A 20,857-nucleotide genomic window follows, 5' to 3' on the forward strand; every position below is an offset into this window, starting at 1 on the left:
AAAAAAAAAAAAAAAAAAGAGGAAGAAACCCCAACCCTCTCATCTTCTGAAAACCAGCCAGTGATCTGTAGCTCTCTTTGCCTGTCCTGGGCCAGGATCCCAAGACTTCTCCAGGGTTCGCCAGGGGTGATCCCCAGCGAAAGACTCACCCAGGCTGGGGCGGGAAGGGTGCTTAACAAAGTAGCAGCTGCCAGGGAGGGTTAGCTTGGCACCCACCACATGACCCAAGTTCTCTGATGGCCTGAGCAACAGGAACAACTCCCTGTCGCTTTTGACCCCAGAGACAGGTTTTTCTTACAAGGGGGTGATTGAGCTGGCAATTCAGGGTGTGGAGGCTTCTGGGGCACCAGTGCGGTGTCTGAGGACACAGTTTCTGGGTTGGGTCTGGTGCCACTCTAAGCTCTGGGCTAGTACTGCTTCTGTCCAGCAAGGACGGATTTTTGCGTGAGTTGTGGATTGATCCAGAGTTAGGAGGGATTTAGAGAATTAAGTATGAAAGTGGTTTGGGGTGATTCAGAAACTTTCCGATGTAAATTTATCAATGAGCAACCTACTCAGTGGATTTTTATATCTCAGGGCCATTTACAGATCTTTATCTTTTCATATTTCTTTTGTATTCAAGTGGGCTGATAAGAGAGATGAGTTCAAAGAACTCTAAGATGAGGTTCATTTCCCTCCATTTGAGGGTGAGTGGTGCACCCTTGCCAAGCTTGCTGAAGTCACTGTCTCTCAAGGCTGTGGCAGTGGGCCTTTTTCCTCTTAACACTTGCAGGCATTCTTCCTGCAGTGAATGCCTACTTGCTGGTTTTCCTTCTGCCCTGTGCGAAGGGTCCAGAGTCCCTGGTCAGCCCGGGGGACAGAAGGAGGTGATGGCAGTTCACAGCAACTGCAGAGCTTGGAGCAGCTTCCCTCCTGCCATCTTGGCCTGGGGACTGTCTTGGCTTCTTAACCCTGTGCAGTTGGCTCAGCACAAGTAAGCTTTCTGTGTATGCCAGAGCCACTGACCTCCTTTCACTAGAATTGTTGTAAATATCTTTTGATGGGAAATACCAGGCTGTACTTGAAGCAACATAGAAACAAAGGTTCTAGTAGCAAGAGAGTCAAGTTCTAGGACTTTGTATACCAAGGTTTTTATGTACACAGCTCCAACACGTACTAGGAGGACTTTAGTATATGTGTCTTTGAGTTTGAATACCCACTTTATGTTGAGTTTAAACATGAACTGGAAGAATGGCTTGTCTCTCCTGGCAGGGTATCTTCTGGCATCTGCCCACATCTGACCAACACGGATTCACCTGGGAAGGGATTCCTTTGGGACCAGATTCTTGTTCAGGTTCACCTTGGAGAGAATTACTACATAGACCTGGTGGGACTTGGGTGCCTTCCCTTTTTGTTGGAAGCCCAGGCCCCTTGGTATACAGAGCTGGTCTCAGGCTCCCAGAGCAGAAGGGAAGGAATAAGGCCTCAGGACTTTTATTCCCCAGAGAGCCCCAGCCTAGCTTCTGATTTGTTAGCCCCCGTGTCTGAAGTCTACTGTGAAGGTGGAGTGTATCAGTCCATTAACTTCTCTCATTTCTGGAGTCTTTTAAATCTACAAATGTATATGCTTTATTTTATATTATTATTTATTATGTACATAAGCCTCTACTGTTAGTACATTGTGACTGAGATGAGAAATTTTCTAGAGCCCCTCGTCCATGGAGCCTAGGGTTCTCTTGTCCCTTAAAGTGGCTGAGAAGGCAGTGGTTTTCTTTGTTTTTGTCATAAAGAGGTTGCTGCTCTTACATTGACCCTAGCATCCCTGCCCCCCCTTCTTTTTGGGGCCCGCCACTATTCCTGATGGACTAGTGTTTGGGTTGAGGAGGGAGGCAGGTCTCCTATGTTACGGCAGGGCTCTCAAGTACCTCTGCGAAATACTTTAGAGGTTGTTTCCTGGTGATGGGGTCTGTCCGCTGTGATGAGACCAGAGCCTTCTTCCTCACTCCCACCCTCCCAGGCCAGGCTGGCAAACTGGCCCCACAACAGTGATGGCCTCTAAATTCCCACCTTGGATTGCAGAATCCATCTCTCTGGACCATGGAAGCTGCCTCCGCATCTGGGCTTCTAATAGGCCTTCTCATGGTTTTGAGGCCCAATGCCAGCATTGCGTTGGCCCTGAAATAAGACCCTGCTTTGTGTCTGATTTTCATCCTCCTCGGCCTTGACTGTGTCATAGTGTACATTTCATGCTTCTCAGCAGTGAAGTTTTCTGAACACAGTATTCAGAGCTGTGTACATAAACCTAAAGAAGCACAAATGACATGTATAGGTTTCCTGAGCTGATTGTCATAATGAATGCATTTTATAATTCAAACGATGTTGTAGATTTACAATCTCTCCTATTTATTTTGTACCAATTTATTTGTAAATTTTGTGATTGTTTTAAAAGGTTTTTGTTCATTTCTATTATTCTATTTAGATAAAGGATGATTTTCTGTTCACCCTTCCAGTGGATGTTGTGTTCCCTTCCTCCTCCATCTTTACGCCACCGCCCTCGGTCCCCTTGCCCAATAGCACGGCTGTCCCGGTGAGAACGCTGGGGTCGTTTGTCAGCATGGCAACACAGCAGGGCATTTCTCTGGCCACACACCACAAAGTCTTCTGTGACCAGAGAGGGATGCTAGCACCGGGCCTCCACCTCTGCCGTGGAGTCTGGTACCACCAGTTCCAGGGGGGTGTTCTCCTTGGCAAGGAGGATGGTCCCGTTGGAGCATTTTAGTTAAGGACCCTGAGGGCATCCACTCAAATTGTCCCACACTTGCCACTCAGTCCCTAACAGCACACAGTTGAGCTGGGCAAACGTCCAAGCTGTTTTTTCCTAGGCAAGACCAGAGGCCTCGTTCAAGACTCTCCGCTGGCTCTTGAAGAGATCGGCTCCGGAGGTCCTCTGCTCTGCGAAGCTTAGGAGCAACGTGTGGTGGCGGCACAGGTGGTTCACTCTCATCAAAAATGTCGGGCCTGAGCGTGGTGAGTCGTGTCCAGATGCTCTTGAGGATGCAGTGGGCATCCCCCTTCCCTGATAACCCAGTGTTGGGGCCCCCATCCTCTTCCATCACCACTGCCTTTTAGAGTCTTCTGGTTCCTTCTTACCTGCATCACTCAGGTGCTACCAGACCCTGCAGATCTTCTGGTGTAGCTTCCCAGCCCCTGGGTGATTTATCCCCAGATCATGTCTTTCTGGAATCCTTTTTCCCTCCACTCTGTCTCTATTTTAAATTCACAGAGGATCGTGCTCTTAGGGACTGGTCCCTTATTTTCCCCACAGTTAAACCATGGTTTAACCATGATACACTTGCCCTGTGGATGGAGACAGCTCAGTGAAGAACTGCTGGTGAGACTGGCTTGGAGACACGCCACCCTCCCCAGTCGTTACCCCCAATTTCTTCAAAGTAGAATGGGGTAGATCTATATTCCAGTGAAGTGTTACCTTCTTGGGAGCCTGTCTGCTTTCCTTAGAAGCAGAGAAGAAAGCAACAAGCAGGGCCAGGGAAAGAATTCTCTGTCCAACACATCAAGTCCCAGCTAGCTATTTTGTTGTTTTTCCTGCCTTAGTCACTCTGTCTAGATGAGTCCTGAGTTCAAATCAGGGAATTCCCCAAGAAAAGTAGAGGTGATTTTTCCTGCTGTTTGAGATTTTCCTAAGCTTTGTCTCTGTATCCGTGGGGTGCCCGTGTGTCCGTTTGTCACGAAGCTTTATCATGAAAAAAAGCTCTGGGGTTCCTATTTCATACAAATTGTGCTCCCAGCACTTTTTGTCAACTCAGCACTTCTGAGGACACAAGAGTGTGACCAGCCAGAGGGTCTTGTAGAAAAAAAATGGTACGAACTGAATGACCTTTTCATAACCTGCAGTTGAATCCTGAAAACTTTATACTTTAGGAAAGTAATGCAAATTAATAGCAATAATTCTTTAGTAGAGCCAAAAAATTGAATTAGATTAGATGGCTAATAAACTCCTGGTTTTTCTGTTTTTTTTTTTTTGTAAGCCTGTTTTATCATTTTCCCTTCAAGATCCTCACATCTGTGCTCATACTGTCACATCCCAAAACAAAGGAATGCTTTATGGGGCCCTTTCTCTGACATTCTAGTGGCATGCCGTCTCCCCCGGTGGAGGACTCTAAGGCCTAAGGATACAAGGAGGAAGTTGTGGGAGTTCTTCGTCAGAGTGCTTTTCCTGCTGGGAGATTCGGGATTGTGAAGTGCTCAAACAGTAGGCCAACGCAGGACGGGAATGTTTAGACTGAGCCGGCTTCCTTACTACAATTCTGCTACATCATTGACTTGAGGGCAGTGGGTCCAAAAATGAAGTTACTTGCTTCAAAATACCCATACCCACAAGTCAAAGATGAGAACCCTCAGAAAAGGACTGGATATTTAATAAACTTTTTTTTTTTTACTTAAGTGTTGGAAAGGTTTTGCTTGGCATATACTTCCAAGTATCTCAGGAACTTGTGAGACTCAGAAGGCCTGTTGCTGTTCTCCATGGGAAGGATGTGCACTCGTCGGCCTGGGCCAGTGCCTATGGTGAGGTTTATCTTGGCCCAGACTCTGCAGGCCTTCTCTGTAGCCCCGGCCAGACATGGCTTTGGGAAGAGCTTAGTGGGAGAGCAGACCATCTGGGGACCTATTTGTGCTTAATGTGATTCATGAAATAATATCTAATCCACCTTTTTTCTAGTAATAAAATGAAACAAAGCGATCTTAATTTGTAGGAAGGAACATAGACCAGACCAAAAACTGGTTTAAATTAGAAAATATAAAGTACTTAGACTTACAGTAACAGAGTCAGCAAGCTTGAGAAAAAATGCTGTGTTCCACTGGGAAGACTTTTTTGTGCTAGAGGTCTTCAGAGGAACTTTAAAATACTGCATGTATTTTATTTTTGAAATTGCCTATCTTTGTTGCAACAAGTCCGAATGCTGTGGCTTTGGGATGGACCTATTGTCTGACAACAGGGAAATGGGTGAGTTGCCAGGTTACAGAAAAAAGATGCGTTGTTGATTCTGTGAACGAATGCATTCTTTTCCTAGAGGGCTTGCTTTCTCTTTCTACCTACTCAGCAGTGAGAGAACAGTGTGAAATGCTTGGTCACGTTAGTGGAGGTGGAGGATGGGATGCTGTGGGTTTTACTGGAAGTCACCTGGCTCTGCTTCCTGGCTGCTGGGCATGGCCTCCCTGCTGTTTGCTGGTAGTGTGTGTGTCATTTTTCTTCTGTTTTTAAGGCTGCTTGGGTAGCTCCACGGTAGAGATTTCATTCTAAGGGCCTCCCAAAGTTGTGTATCATTTGAAATTGTTCCATTTAAGAAAAAAACGTTGAGACGAGCCCTATTCTCTAGTCACCAAGATAAAAACGTCATGAGAAACCTAAGTATTGAGATATAAACTTCTAAACCAAGTGAGGAATTGGGCCATTGATGGTATGGCAATAGCTGGACCATAGTTACCATTTTTCCCCACCATCAAAGAAAGGTTAAATAGTTTCCATAACACGGAATGTGTACAAGGCTCCCACCCTTAATGCAGACTTAGATACGCACTTACTTGTCTTGAGCTATTTGTGGTGAGTAAGAGTATTTTTAAATGCTCTGGCAGCCTTGGAAAAACTGCAGGGCTTTAACGTTGTTGACAAAATATTTCTTGAATAAATAAATCTGATTTAGAAATATCTAAACATGAACAAAGTACTTTTAAGTCTGACATGTCACTGCAAGTGGCTTTTTAAAGTAGCTGCTTAAAACCAGTAACATGACTAAAGGATTTGTAGCTCCAAGTTATTCTAGTTCTATTAAGAGCCACTTCTAAAAGCACCTTAGAAAGGGTAGCTCGAAGGGCTGCTTTCTTATTTTAGGTCTCAGCAGAGCTATGCTTATGGTAGGAGAAAATTGAAGGTCTAACAGAACACTAAACTTTCTTGGCTTTAATTTTTCGAAATATACTGACCATCTTTGTAGAGATGAATGGGGCAAGTCCTCTTACAAAGGGAACCCAGCAGCGCTGGGGTCTGCTGCACCTGTGACCAGCTGCTGGGTGTGGCAGGGTCCCTGTCAACCCTGTACATGCCCTAAGATTGGGAGTTCAGTCTAGCACCCCAGAAGGGGTGTCTGGTGCTTTTCAAATGCCCAGGGAAGAGATTTTGAAGAGTTGGGAAATCTGTGTTCTCATAGTCTAACATGCCTCAGTTCAAAACAAAAACATTAAGTTCAGCTTCCTTAACTGTTGGCAACAGAAAAACTCACTTTCATGTTTTAGCAAGCTCAACTACATCTGCCCCTGGACCGCCTAATTCCCTAGCACACACTTCTAACAGGAATAATATGCAGAGAAGCAACACTCTGCTCTGGGTCGTAGATGCTTATGGAATCCTAGCTCTTTAAAATAATTTTGATGGTCCTGAAGAAAGCTCTGACCAGCAGTGGAATTCTTCTTCCAATTGTGTGCTTTTTACTCCTCGATCTTTGGATCCACTGTCAGACATCTGGAGAAAAAGAAACTCTTAAAAAGATAAGATCTTATGCAGATAACACAATACAAAAAAAAGTGTGGTAAATTAAAAGCGAAGTGTTCATGATGATCCTTGCTCTGAAAGGGAAAATATGTAAATGTACTATTAGAAGTTAGGCTCTATAGTTGTAATAAGTCCCTTCAAAATTATTTGGCTTTGAGCAAATATAAGACTCTGTAAAACTGGGCAACATCTCCCATCTTGAGTGAGAGCTGGGGTGACCACAAACATACTCTCTAAAATGGGGACAGTATTTAAGTGCTATTTGCAATATTTGTAACCTGATTATTTTTATTTTTAGGATTTGAGGGAGCACATGCAAGTGGGGAGGAGGGGCAGAGGGAAAGACTCTCAGGTGGACTCCCCGCTGAGCATGCAGCTGGATATCATGATCTCAGCCGGAAAGAGGTAGCCACTCAACTGACTGAGCCACCCAGGTGCCCCAGTAACCTGATTACTTTTAAAGTAGCATATATTCCTAAGGGATACCAGTCTTAATGTAAAGCTCATATACTGAAAGTGATGAGGTAATATGGTCTTGGCTATGTTACTGAACTGTGTTCCCTTCCTATAAAATCATTTTTAAAAAGCCTTACCTCATAGTCCTGTACCAAAAAACGTCCCATGGAAAAGCTGTGAGACCTCTTTAAGTACTGGAACCATTAGTCATGCCAGACTGTATTTCCTTTAAGAGAATGTCAAACTGATGTCACTAGCCAAACCTAAACCCACCTGAAGACCAACCGTTAATTACAGTTAGGCTACAGGAAGGGGTCAGAGTCAGGATTAGAAATATTACACTTTATTGAATTCTAGAGCAGCTAATCTACCCTCTGTGTTCACCAGTAGGCAGAATGGAAGGAAGGTACGGAGGGTCAAGTACCAGTCTCCACTACCCCTGGAACTACCGCAGGCCATTCTGCACTGTGAGGCCGTCTAATAGCCTCAAGTACACAGTAATGATCCATTCTTATTCAAAACAACAAGAAGTGATTTCTCTTGGGATTCAGAATTTACTCCCATTGATTGTACCTTCAGCTCTAATAAGGTTCTGACTTACAGGGCCCTCTTCCCATCCTCTAAAGCTTGACTTTGAACTACAGCCGTCCACCCTAGAGGTTAGAGAAGGCTGGAACTCTGGATAGCATGAGCCACACTGGCCCACACTAAGGAATTCACTCAGTTATGCTCTAATTTTTCACGGGGCTTGCTCCTTTGCCCTCTTGCAGCTAACTTCTTTCTATAGATTGATCCCAGATGAGAAAAAAAATTGTTTCTGATAAGAAACATTTCTGCTATCAAAAAAATGTAAGAAGAGATGAAGACTTGTACCTCAGAACAGAATCACTGCAGTGCATTCCAGACCAGCCCTATAGCAAACCAAATACTTGTGCAAGGCCACTGAAGCCCCCAGTCTGCCCAGTGGACACTTCAGAGCTTATAAAAGGAAACTTGACCTTAACAGAAGACTACATTTGATAATGGAAGCAATATATTTCTCCACTGATATACAATAATGTGTAATGCACTGAAAATTTCAGGATGGATTTTGGAGTAAGAGCACAATTTGTAACGTTAACATTTTTGGATCACCTCTTCCCATCACCCTTGCTCCACTCTGGGACTCTGCCCCACCCGGGGTGTATCCAATACATACTGAGAATGAAACAAGACAAGGAAACAGTGTCACAAGCCACGACGGAGCCATCTGCATGCCGTTCAGCCCAGCTTTACCCTTACTTTCTTTCAGTACAGACTCCACTACAATTTGAACCATCTGCAAAGAGTGCAAACAAAACTTAGAATATTTTAAAGTCTTCAGAAACTTTCCAGATGTACCTTTGCCGGAGCTCCCCCACCCACCGCTAGAACCCATCCTTTGCTCCTCTGAGTCCTGCCAGGCTTGTTTAATGGGTGCTCAGTTTTGGTTTTCCTCCTTATTCTTCTTCCTCTTCCTCCTCTTCATCATCATCTTCATCATGGCAGTGTGTAATTTCCTGGGGGGCCAGTGGGAAGAGGTTGGGGGGTTTAATCTCACTAATCGACCGGGTCAACTGGTGCCGCTTGTAGTCGGGATCTTTGAAATCAACTGAGGTGCGGTTCCGGGTGGCAAGAGGGGACTCCATCTCGTTGATATCTACATGTGTATGTTCCACTGTTGATTCATGAGGCATCTAGAACAAAGTCAGAGGTTCAGAAAAACAGTTTCCTAAATCCTAACCCCTTCTCCCGCTTGTTAGGTGGCTGTGCAGAGGCGTGTCTATAATGGATCAGAGGCCCACCCAATTCAGATACTAAAGCGTCTTCCTAGAACTACCTAAAGCTGCCTATCTTTTTCCTCTCTTCTTCAACCCTTAACTGTCCAGATCATTACAGCTGGAAACTAGAAAAGATGAGGGAGAAAGATGCTTAATTCACACCAAAAAAAAAAAGTCCTGAACTATAGATCAGTATATATATCAGCGCTACTAAGTAAGAAAAATACGGTTTTTATATAAACGCTATATAAACGCTAACAAAAGAGGAAAGTCTTCACTATTCAAACTTTTAATACGATACATTTCAGAATAAAATTATACCCTGTAACATTCGATCTTGATCCTACTTTCGGAGAGATCCCTTTTGTGCATCCATGTAACCAGCTCATGGGCTTTTGCACAGTAGAAATGACAGACCCGGGAACGCCTGGGTGGCCCAGTCGGTGAAGCATCTGCCTTCGGCTCAGGTCATGATCCCGGGGTCCTGCTGCTCCCCCTGCTTGTGCTCTCCCTGACAAAATCTGAAAACATCCCCTGTGCCACCCACAAACCTGGTTGCAGATTTTAGCAGTAAGAGTATATCTTAATTGTAACTACCAGCCTAAGACTATTAACTCACCAAGACGTGGGCAGCTCTAAAGAGGTAGCTGAAGGGATAGTAGAGCAGGTTGATGAAAGATGCTGCATAGAGATCGGCATACCGCATCACCTGACTGGCAAACAGGGTCTGCCGGGAGCCGCTGCGAAACAAGCTTCCCATCATCCCGTAGCACATGTCCATGTCATGAGTCACTTTCTAAAACAGACGAGAGACTGAATTCTAACACTGAGTGCTGGCTATGTGCCAAGCCCTATGTACTAGAAGAAATATAAAAAGCAAAACTTGATCTTCCAAGTTTCCTCCCCAATCCCACTTGGATACCTTGATGCGTCTCTGGATGGAGCTAATGTCTGGGCGCTCATTGCTGCTGCTGTCAAGATGCCTGAAGACAAAGAAAACTCCACTGAAAATCTCCAGAAAAGACGTCTCCCCAACATAGGTGATTCCCGAAGAGGCAGAGGGTTGTTAGGGAAAACTTTTTTTTTGGAGGATGCAGAAACTTACTTGTAGAGTTCAGCCAAGAAAATATCCAAGCTCTGAAGCTCTTCAAAAAGTGCTAAAGTTTGAAGGGAAAAGAAAAGTGTTTTAAATGAAAAGCATTCAGCTTTTAATTGCTTGCCCAAACTCAATTAAGAGGCTGCTGATAGGACCAAAAAGTAAAGCTACAGGTGAGTGTACAAAATGACTTCCTTCTGCTTCAGGAAAACCCTCTCCTGCCCTGGTTTCTTCTTTAACTGCCTGTCCTGCTAGTTCAACACCGCTGGCTACAACTCTCCTTTCCAAAAGGATGCTGACTCTGAGCTTACAAAGCGCTAATTCGCATCCCGTGTCAGGTGTGTCAGCAAACAACTGTTACCAGTTCCATTTTCAGATCCAAGAAGGAGGAGGAGGTGAGGTGTCCAGGGTCACAAGTCCAGGCAATAGAGCCAAATCAACTAGATCTACAGAATTTCCTAGGTGGAAAGTTGAAAATGGGGATGAAAAGCTAGCCAGAAAGTCCCACTAAGGACAAGCAACAGCCAGTATCTGTTACATGCTTTCGAGGTGTTCCAGTCCTTCTCAATCTGCCTTCCCCAAAGAGAATTAAGCCCTAATGGATCTACTGTATATGACAAATTTTCTTTATCTTTTTTGGGAGAACTGAAAATCATGCAAATCAATTTCTCTGTTCTGTGGCTCAGATGAGAAAGGCTGTTACTTGTATCTTCTTTATACACACATTACACCCCAGTTAAGTCTCAGTGAAGTAGGTATTATCCTCATTTTCACATTTGAGGAAACTAAAGCACAGGGTGTCCCAGTAACTTCGAAGGGCATGAAGATATTAAGTAGTAGAGCTGGGGTAAGCAGCTGAGGCAATACCTTTCCCCAAGCTGTGGGTGATGCTAGCAAGGCCTAGCTGGAGAACTACATGTCAAACATCTTTACATAACTAGACCTACAGGTCAATTCAGCATACAGTTCAGAGAATACAATTTGGCCTCATTCTCAGAAGAGCAGGAAAAGAAAAAAAAAAAAGACACATTACCACTCAGAGCCATCAATGCCCCCAAATCACAGATACAGGCTCATGGCGGAGAGACTGGAACTAGTAGGTGTGGTTGGAAAATATGGGACTACAGAGGAAAGTGGAATTCACAGGTTAGTTGCTACAGTAATATAACTCAGGATAGCAACATTCTGTGCTTAACTGGGAAGGAATTCAAGAAGCCTGAACAAGATAACCTCCCCTATTTCCTCAAATTCTGGAGTTCTGTACCGTATACCTGGCTAGAGGGAAGTATCCAAATATCTCGGGACTACCTCTGTCCCTTTCTCCCCACACACAAAATAATGAGTTCACAGCTGGCCCGTAGGATATAAAGGAATGAGTTCACAGCTGGCCCGTAGGATATAAAGGAAGAGTAATGGCTCCTTACCACTCTTATCAGTCCAGACATGCAGCTCCTGTGCAAGCTCAGGAATCACCAGGAAAGTTCGCCACCCTTGCCGTTTCTTTGATTTTAAAATGTCTCCAAAAATGTGATCTCCAATATACAAAATGTCCTTGCCCTTAGCTCCCAACAGATCACAGACTGTATCTGATGAACCTGAAATGATGGAATGAACAATGGGAAAACAAAAATGTCTCCACGTTAAAAACCAGCATTCTAGGTACCATAACCATTAAATACCGTTCTAATTTTATTCTTATGCAAGGAACAGACTAGGAAAAGGTCTCACCTTTCTTAAAGACCCACCACTGTTTTTCTTTCATCATTCCTTTCATTGCCTCTAAGGCAAGGCCTTCAGTTCCACTGTGCAAACCAGGGTTCTTGATTACCAACAAAAACCACATGTCTCAGCTTTAGTGAATATAACCCTCCAAAAGTACCACCGCCATGTCTCATCAGAGATCTGACAATGTGGCTTTGTTCAATTGTTTCTCACTGCAACAAAATCTACATATCTTGTCCGTAAGGGCTCCCTGAGGATCCCTTTGAGAACCTCCTCAAAAAGGTAAAAGGATGAGGAAAAACAGATCCTTTTAGGAAAATCAAAGATTCATTAAGTTGGGGTGCCTGGGTGGCTCAGGTCATGATCTCAGGATCCTGGGATTGAGCCCCGCGTCAGGCTCCCTGCTGAGGGGGGAATCTGCTTCTCCCTCTGCCCCAGCCCCTGCACGCACGTGCTCGCTCTCTCAAATAAATCTTTAAAAAAAAAAACCACAAAATTAGGTCATACTAACAACTTCTCAAACCCACTCTCCTGACTCCTATTGCATTAGTAGGTGACTGAAGCATTTACCTCCAGTAGACAATGTCTTCAGAATACTAAAGAGTTTGGGTGGCACTATGCCAGGAGGACACCAAAGCTTTCACAAGTCTGAACAAAGACTTAAACTAAATGGAAATCTGCGACTCACCTCCTGAGTAGACGATGCCATGCTGTAAGGGGCCTGTGTAGGTACCAATTTTCAGCTTGCCAGTCTTCTGTGAGGAGAGAAGATGGACTTTGTAATAATTTATTGTTCAATCACAATTGCCACCCAAGATGCGATTTGGATAGGCAGCTAAATGAATGGCACTTTTGAATTATATTCTTTTGGATTTATTTGGCTATCTCAATGAATAGGTTTAAAACTTAGATTAAATTCAAAAGAAAGGTATGGCTAATAAGTTAAAAATACCTGTTTCCTTAGGAAGAATAAGAGTAGGGAAAGGAGAAATACGAAGGACATGGGCTAGCAGACAGCTCATCCTCTCGACTTACAGTATCCACCTGACGTAGTACTGTGCCTTCTCCAAAGAAGAGTGGCTTCCGTGCATCCACCAAGATCAGGTCAAAGTAGGATTGCCATGGTCGATGGGAACTCCCAGGCTGATGAAGATGAGAAAGAGCAAAAGCCAAAACATCACTCCTAACCTTGAGGCACTCATATTTAATCTCACTCAGATACAAGGAATGTAGACATATTAAGTATATCCAGAAGATCCCACTATTTTGTTAAAAACGTGTTTTAGGGGCGCCTGGGTGGCTCAGTCGGTTAAGCGACTGCCTTCGGCTCAGGTCACGATCCCGGAGTCCCGGGATCGAGTCCCGCGTCGGGCTCCCCGCTCGGCGGGGAGCCCGCTTCTCCCTCTGACCCTCCCCCCTCTCACGCTGTTTCTCTCTCGCTCCCTCTCTAATAAATAAATAAATAAATAAAAGCTTAAAAAAAAAAAAAAAAAAAAACGTGTTTTATTATAAGCCACATTCTTTTGGAAGCAGCCAAGGTAAAAACATAAATTAACACATTTTAAATCATTTTATCAATTATTTCACAGCAACTTAACATATGAAGGAAGGTGTGCTCCCACTCTGAAACGGGTAACAGAGGCACAAAGGGGCCCGGAGAGATGCAAATCAATACTCAAGAGACAGATTAAGAAAGAGGCAGATCAGCATTAGAACTGAAGTATACAAACTTAGCATGGAACTATTACTAGCAAATTTTACTGGTTATGTTCTCAGAATAATGGCTCTAGGTTCACATTAGCCTTTGGCTCATATTGCAGGCTTATCACAGCACTAACCTAGAAGTTATGCCCATTAACATTATTTCCATCCTGAAATGGAACCATGCTATTAAACTTTTAAGATAAGCTGAAGGGCAATGCATACTGTGCTTCTGAGCGATCTCAAAACAGATTTACTGATATTTACTCAAGCCTAGTACTAAAATCCCACAAGTATGTGACTAAGTTGCAATGAGTATTCCTTAAATCTAAGTGTAGTCCTATTGCAGGAATGAAGACTTCTCTAAATATCAAAGCTAACTGTTCTCTTGGCACAGAACTCAGCAAGAACTAAGAGCAATATCCAGAAGTTGTCAAGAATATATATATATACATAGGGCGCCTGGGTGGCTCAGGTGGTTAAGCGACTGCCTTCGGCTCAGGTCATGATCCTGGAGTCCCTGGATCAAGTCCCGCATTGGGCTCTCTGCTCGGCAGCGAGTCAGCTTCTCCCTCTGACCCTCCCCCCATCATGTGCGCTCTCTCTCTCAAAAGAAAAAAAAAAAAAAAGAATATATATATATTTTCTGTTTCTTTTAATCAGATATCTTCCTCAACCTGAAAATTCCTATCTTTGCCACACAAACTTAACAATTCTACGTAATATTATTCTGATCCCATCCCACTAAATAACATATCTCCCTTTTATTTCTACTTAGTTTTCAAAACTCTGACAATGTTATACTATACTAGCCCCTGCATTACTTCTAATGTTAATGAAGATTTCTAGATGAGTTCTGACAATTCCCTTAACTTTCAATATTCCAGAATGAGTAAATGCATTCATTATTACTAAAAGCAGTGGTCTATTAAGTTATATATAGTACCTTGGGGCCATGCGGGAAATCAAACAGGTAAGTCATAATTTTCTGGAAAAAAAAAAAATCCAACATAAGGTCCATATACTACTTTTGCAAAAGATATATAGCACCTAAAAACAAAACAAAACAAAAAAAACCCAAGTTTTTCGTAAGACACGTCTTTTTCAACATAGGATTCATCACATTCATGTTTCCTCTAAGTTTATGAAATCATAACAGCTGAAGCCAGAAATTAATGCTTCATCAAACAAACAAAAGCTGACATTCTCAGTAGGACACAGGCTTCTTCTGGGACATATTTTTGTACACGTCATCCATATACCCTTACCCAACTCTCCTAGAGGACCGGAACATATACATTTGGAATGGTATCTGAGGTAAGGGCATCGAGAAAACTAATGACTCACATGGGAATAATATACCTTGGCCTCCTAACTATTGTTCCTAGATTAACCAAGCCAATGAACCATTAGATTTGTTGGCTTTGTAAGACTGCTTACTCCAGATCACATTTCTAAATCAAGATTTTACATAAAGAGAACTGGGCAGCACTGAGCTGCTTGCTAGTACTATAAATCTGTAACTGTCTTAGCAAAAGTAAGAGGAGGCCAAGGAGTTAAATTGGCTTTTCTACATGCTTTAACCATGGCAAAAAAAAAATTTTTTTTTTTAAGTTATAAGGTAGTAAATTTTGATGGCTAAGAGTCAAAACATCCTTGCACCATCTATTGCTGTCTGGCTCCCAACAGCAGGGAGGGCATTTATAATAAATAAATGTGTGACTTCTCAAGTTTATATAAATGATGCACCAGAGAGACGCAGAAGCCATTTTAATCAGCACAAATGTTTTAAATAACCTCCAAATTAAAACCTTCAAGTAGCCAACTGTAATCAGGGAAAATTGTCAAATGAAATATTGAGAAAAATTTGAGAACCACTCTGAGGTAGCCCTTATGCTATATTTTTTCACTCTGCTCTCAAAATGAAATAGCAAAAAACTACCCTCACTTAACAAACTACTGTCCTCAATATGTTCACAGTTCTTTAGGCCAAAATTACTCCTCTGTATAGACAAATAGGAATATTAAGCACTTACATCTGTATATTTATAGTCACTGTTGGTAGCAAGGAACACTTTCCCTACTTCCTTCATTCGGCTCAGAAGCAAAGGCAGTTTTCCCTGCAATATAATATGATGATGAGTGAAACACTAAAACACAAATACATACTCACTTACACTTGGACTTTTGTCCACTGGAATAAGAATAGGGGATGCCCTTTAAGGGTTGGTTGGTTTCAGAATTTTACATTTAAAAGACTACATTATCACTATACATGAATTAAGTATTAATATATGTAGTATACATGGTATATATAATGTATAGGTTTATTTATAAAATTATACACATGCTTATTAAATATGCTTATTAAAAACACCTCGGGGCACCTGGCTGGCTCAGTCAGTGGAGCATGCGACTCTTGATCTCAGGGTTGTGAGTCTGAGTCCCACACTGTGTGTAGAGATTACCAAATAAATAAATAAATAAATAACATCTCTACCTTCCTCATGTCAGGAAAGTGTTTAAATTACTTTGTAATCTCAAAGTATATGAATGAGGTATGTAAAGGGTCAGGAAAAGCTGATTTTAAATATTTTATTTATGTTAGAACACATGCACAATCGCATGCATGAGCAGGAGCAGAGGGAGAGGGACAAGTAGACTCCTCCGAGCTCCATCCCACAACCCTGAGATCATGACCTGAGCCAAAATCAAGAGTCAGCCGCTTAACCGACTGAGCCACCCAGGCGCCCCAGGAAGAGCTGATTTTACTTTTTTTAAAAGATTTTATTTATTTATTTCACAGAGAGAGATGGCGAGAGCAGGAACACAAGCAGGGGCAGTGGAAGGAGGAGAAGTAGGCTTCCCGTGGAGCAGGGAGCCCGACATGGGGTTTGACCCCAGGACTCCAGGATCATGACCTGAGCCAGAGGCAGACACTTAAGCACTGAGCCACCCATGCGCCCCAAGGAGCTGATTTTAAACATCACCAGCAAAATACTCTACATGGAGGGGCGCCTGGGTGGCTCAGTCGGTTAAGCGACTGCCTTCGGCTCAGGTCATGGTCCTGGAGACCCGGGATCGAGTCCCGCATCGGGATCCCTGCTCGGCGGGGAGTCTGCTTCTCCCTCTGACCCTCCTCCCTCTCATGCTCTCTGTCTCTCATTCTCTCTCTCTCAAATAAATAAATAAAACCTTTAAAAAAAAAAAAAAAAAAAAATACTCTACATGGAGAGTATAAGATATGGCTTCACCAAGTATACTTTTATAAAACACCTTGCAGAATGAAATGCCACGTGCAGGATGCAACCTAGAAATGCCCAGACCCATCTGCAGATACCTGAGGAAATTCTAACTCCTGACGTGACCAGAAAGAAAAGCAGCTTTTCTTCTCTCACAGTAAATAGGTTCCTTCACTCAAATTCTCCTGGACCTCTCCTGAACCCCTCAGTGTTCTCTCTTGAAACAAGAGTGGAAGTGGGAGTAGAGGGGAAACAGGAGGTACAAAGACTGAAAACAGTAAGAAATCTGTACCAAAGTACTTCGAAGAAATACTGCATTCTGTTCTTACTCTGTGAGAAAAGGAAGAAGTATCTAATCTTGGAGCTGTGTATGTTTCCTTTTTAATTTTAAAATAATTCCAGGGACGCTTGGGTGGCTCAGTCGCTTAAGCATCTCTGCCTTTGGCTCAGGTCATGATCCCAGGGGCCTGGGATGGAGCCCTGCATCGGGCTCCCTGCTCAACGGGGAGCCTGTTTCTCCCCCTGCCTGCCACTCCCCCTGCTTGTGCTCTCTCTGACAAATAAATAAGTAAAATATTTTAAAAACTATAAAATAAAATAATTCCAGACATGAGGCGCCTGGGTGGCTGAGTTGGTTAAGTGGCTGACTCTTGGTTTCAGCTCAGGTCGTGATCTCAGGGTTGTAGGATCGAGCCCCACATAGGGCTCCGTGCTCAGCACAGAGTCTGCTCGAGACTCTCTCACCCTCTCTCACCTCCTCTGCTCCTCCCCCCAGCTTGTGGGCACACTCTCTCACTCACTCCCACATAGAAATAAACAAATAAATAAAATCTTCAGAAATAAAATAATTCCAGACTTACAGAAAAGTCGGGGAAATAGTACGTTCAATATATTCATCTAGATTCCCTTAATATTCAGATCTTACATAACCATAGTACAATGATCAAAACTAAGAAATTAACATTGGTACAATTCTATTAACTAAACTATTCTATTAATTCTATTCTAAATTAAATTCTATTAACTACAGATTTTAAAAATCCTTCAAGGAATTTTAAAGCTTTCCTCATTATTCCCTGTTGATTTAATTTAAATAATCGTCACATATATGTACATTTTTTAGATTATCTAGTGCTCTGGTTATGATTTGGATCACATTCAGGTGTGACCTATGGCCTTACCCCTTACTAACTGTATGAACTTGGGCAAGTTATGTAACCTCTGTTCCTCAGTTTCTTTACCTATAAAACAGAGGTAACAATACCTACCCTCAGGGTTCTATGGAGATAAAATGGCATATAATCACTTAGTGAGGTGCACACAGTAACTACTCTAGCTGCTATTATCATTAGAGCTAAAAGGACAAATGAAATACTGGATATTCTTGCCTATGAACAAACAGGAAAAACTGTACTAAGACCTAAGTTCTGGCTGAAAATTCCTGGTGATTATATTTGACATATACCAACACAAAGTCCATTGTCCTTGTCCATTTCATTATAAATAGGCTTGTTATTCATTTCCATGATTTGCAAATCTATTTTCCCCTTTCTTACTTACATCTTTGACTACGTATTTCTCAAGATTTTCAACTGTCTTTTCCTTAAGGGAGCCCTAGAGGAAGAAAAAAAAAAGAACAAAATCAGTTTTTTAACAGTTTATAAGAAAAATTATGTCTACTATCAACCCAAATGCATTTAAGTATTTACCAAAATGGAAAAGTAGATAAACTAGAGATAGGGCCATGATAAAGCAGCAGATGAGATTTGCTGCGACTCTGCCTCCAAAATGTATTTAAAATATAAAACTATTTTTATTTTAAACTAGAAACCAAAAGGAATTTCATATTTTATTCAGTAAGTTTATAGTAAATGTAATATTAACTAGTTAGTGTTATTAGTCAAGCAGAAGGTATTTGGAAAAAAACAGACAGCCCATAATCATCCTCAAAGAGTAGGGTTAAGTATAATCTTAACACTAAAATCTCTTCTAAGTTTGGGAAATATAAACTGAAATAAAAGCTAGAAGCCAAGCACTATCACTAAGGAAAGATCAGCATTACTTCTGAAAGCAGGACAGCCAAAGACAGGAACACAAATATTTTAGAGAGCTGTCACTAGGGGGCAAATCCATTTTTTATTTTATTTTTTTAAATAGAGGAAAAATTCTGCTCTATTTGCACTTGAAAAGTAAACGTCAGACCATAAAACACATGCCACAGAGTGAATAGGTGAAGCAGAGGCTCCTAGGTACCTTGTAATGAACCCAGTCGACAGCATCTCTTACATCCTGGAACATACTTCGGTAAGACATGAAGAGGTCCCCATCTTTAAATCCTGTTTCACAGCTATACAAAGATGAAAAGAACATGACAGGGAATCCAAAAGAGGGTAAATAAGATGAACATCAAACACTGGCCCGAGGACCCAAAGATTCCATTATCACATGGATAAACACTGTGGCTAATTAGGAAAATAATTACTCCCTAGTGAAAATCCATTTTGACCACCGGACAACTATAGTGTTCAATGGAATATAGTAATTGTGAACAAATATAAAGTGATAGAATAATATACTGAAGTGGAAGCTAAAAGGTCAGTTCCAAAAATATCATGTTCTTTTATTCATCACTTTTAAGAAACAGGTTCCCATCAAAGAAACATTTAAAACTTAAAATTGGTAATTTAGGTTCTCTTCATCCTGACTTTTCTGACGTCGTCTCTAGGTACAAAGGTTTGGCCTATTTTCTATTTGGCTTAGTGACTTGGTGCTCCACCAGATTCAGTGCCTTGAAGTAGATAAGGCCTAGAGAGGATAAGAAATCAGCAAACTCTGACACACATGGCTGAACTTCCAGCAGTGGTTATACAATTCCCCCTAAAAAAGGAGAGGATAACTTGTTCAAGACTTAAACACAATTTTACTTCAGGGAGGATAAACCATATTTACTCCTCAATCAAATCTCGCTGGGCCTGGGAGTAAAACTAAACTACCACACCTGAATGGCTCCTGGGCAGCTGCTGTGAAATGAGTTGGGGGTTTCAGTGTAATTCTGCTTGGACAGATAATCATCACACAAACCTCCCACTCAGTTGTCACAATTAGCACCTCTGCTGGCCGTCTTCATTCCCAGGAGAAGCCAATCAGAAGTGGTCCCTTCCAAACATGGCTGCAGCACACTGGCAAGGAGAGTGGGAGGTGAGAGCCTGCATGGAGCTGCTGGTGCTGTCCCATCTCTCGGGCTGGCAATGTGGCATCTCTCACTAGCACTAAATTCACTTCAGAAAAGCAGAAAAGACCTACAATGGCCAGTTCTCTAAAACCCTGTACATTAATTTTAAAAAATCAATCGGAAAAAGAAAATTATACCATATACATACCTGGTATATCTAGGACAATTAGTAAAAAAATCTACAAGGCAGGCCAACAGGTAGGTCTCTGAAAAATGAAGAATAGATATTCATAAGCTGTAAGTGAGATAATTCAAACTTATTTCATTATCTCCCTTGAGCAAAGACAAATGATCATGAAAAGAAGGGAAAGCATCCGTAATAAATAAGCACAGAATGAGTCTACCTGGTAGATTGAATAGTGTGTTCAGAATGTAAAATCTTTCAGTGTCATCTCGTTGGATAAATTTATTTGGATACTGCTCTCTAGTTTCTGGTCTGAAAGAAAAAACTTTAAATTAACTGATATTCAAGAAATGAACACTGTAATAGCTATCAGAAATTTCATCATTTAAAAATTCATTCAAATATGTTGGTGGCTACATTCAAGGAAGGGTTCTAAATATTACACATGAGTAGCTACGAAGATAAACAAGCTCAGGTTCCAGCCCTTAAAAAGTTCTCAGTCTGGTAAGGGAGGTGAGTCACATACACAAACAATTATCACCAGGTTAAAAAAAAAAATCACAACTGCCTCAAGAGAGGTGCAGAGAGCTATGAGAAAATGGAGGAAGAGGGGACCATTTCAACTAAAGGGGTAGAAAAAAAGTGAATGTGGGAGTGAGGAAAGGGAAATCTAGCAAGGATTCATGAAAAAGGGGGCATAGGAGCTGGTCCTTAAAGGCTCGGTAGACCAATTCAAATACTAGTCCAACTGGAGAAGAGTGAGGGGAGCAGAGGAAAATAAAGCTAGAAAGATGAATTGAGGCAGATCATGCTATTGTTATTTTTCATTCAGGGGCAACGGGATTTTTTTGGGTTTTTTTGTTTGTGTTTGGTTGGTTTTTGCCACTGACGGTTTTTAAGCAAAGGTATAAAACTATCAGAGCTGAATTATAAAAATATGC

The 20,857-nt window shown here is 42.1% G+C and overlaps 1 protein-coding gene across 6 annotated transcripts in view; it reads right to left on the reverse strand.

Moving 5' to 3' along the window:
- Positions 1-6,476: 6,476 nt before the first annotated feature.
- NT5C2 (5'-nucleotidase, cytosolic II) overlaps positions 6,477-20,857 on the reverse strand; it is a 137,348-nt gene continuing 122,967 nt past the window's right edge. For 5 of the 6 annotated variants that reach the window (XM_021700116.1, XM_021700117.1, XM_021700114.1 and 2 more), the window contains 13 exons: positions 20,137-20,228; positions 19,941-19,998; positions 18,814-18,907; positions 18,121-18,174; positions 15,355-15,438; positions 14,265-14,306; positions 12,653-12,760; positions 12,306-12,372; positions 11,320-11,490; positions 9,905-9,956; positions 9,722-9,782; positions 9,419-9,595; positions 6,477-8,715 (listed from right to left, as the gene is read on the reverse strand). In XM_021700116.1, the coding sequence (XP_021555791.1) occupies positions 8,479-8,715; positions 9,419-9,595; positions 9,722-9,782; positions 9,905-9,956; positions 11,320-11,490; positions 12,306-12,372; positions 12,653-12,760; positions 14,265-14,306; positions 15,355-15,438; positions 18,121-18,174; positions 18,814-18,907; positions 19,941-19,998; positions 20,137-20,228 (1,297 nt within the window). In that variant the 3' untranslated portion in view covers positions 6,477-8,478. Of the gene's footprint in view, positions 8,716-9,418; positions 9,596-9,721; positions 9,783-9,904; positions 9,957-11,319; positions 11,491-12,305; positions 12,373-12,652; positions 12,761-14,264; positions 14,307-15,354; positions 15,439-18,120; positions 18,175-18,813; positions 18,908-19,641; positions 19,687-19,940; positions 19,999-20,136; positions 20,229-20,857 lie in introns of those variants that run through there. The other variant, XM_021700119.1, reaches the window with a different exon arrangement.

This window comes from Neomonachus schauinslandi, chromosome 6 (genome assembly GCF_002201575.2).
Source record: "Neomonachus schauinslandi chromosome 6, ASM220157v2, whole genome shotgun sequence".
Taxonomy (NCBI): domain Eukaryota; kingdom Metazoa; phylum Chordata; class Mammalia; order Carnivora; family Phocidae; genus Neomonachus; species Neomonachus schauinslandi.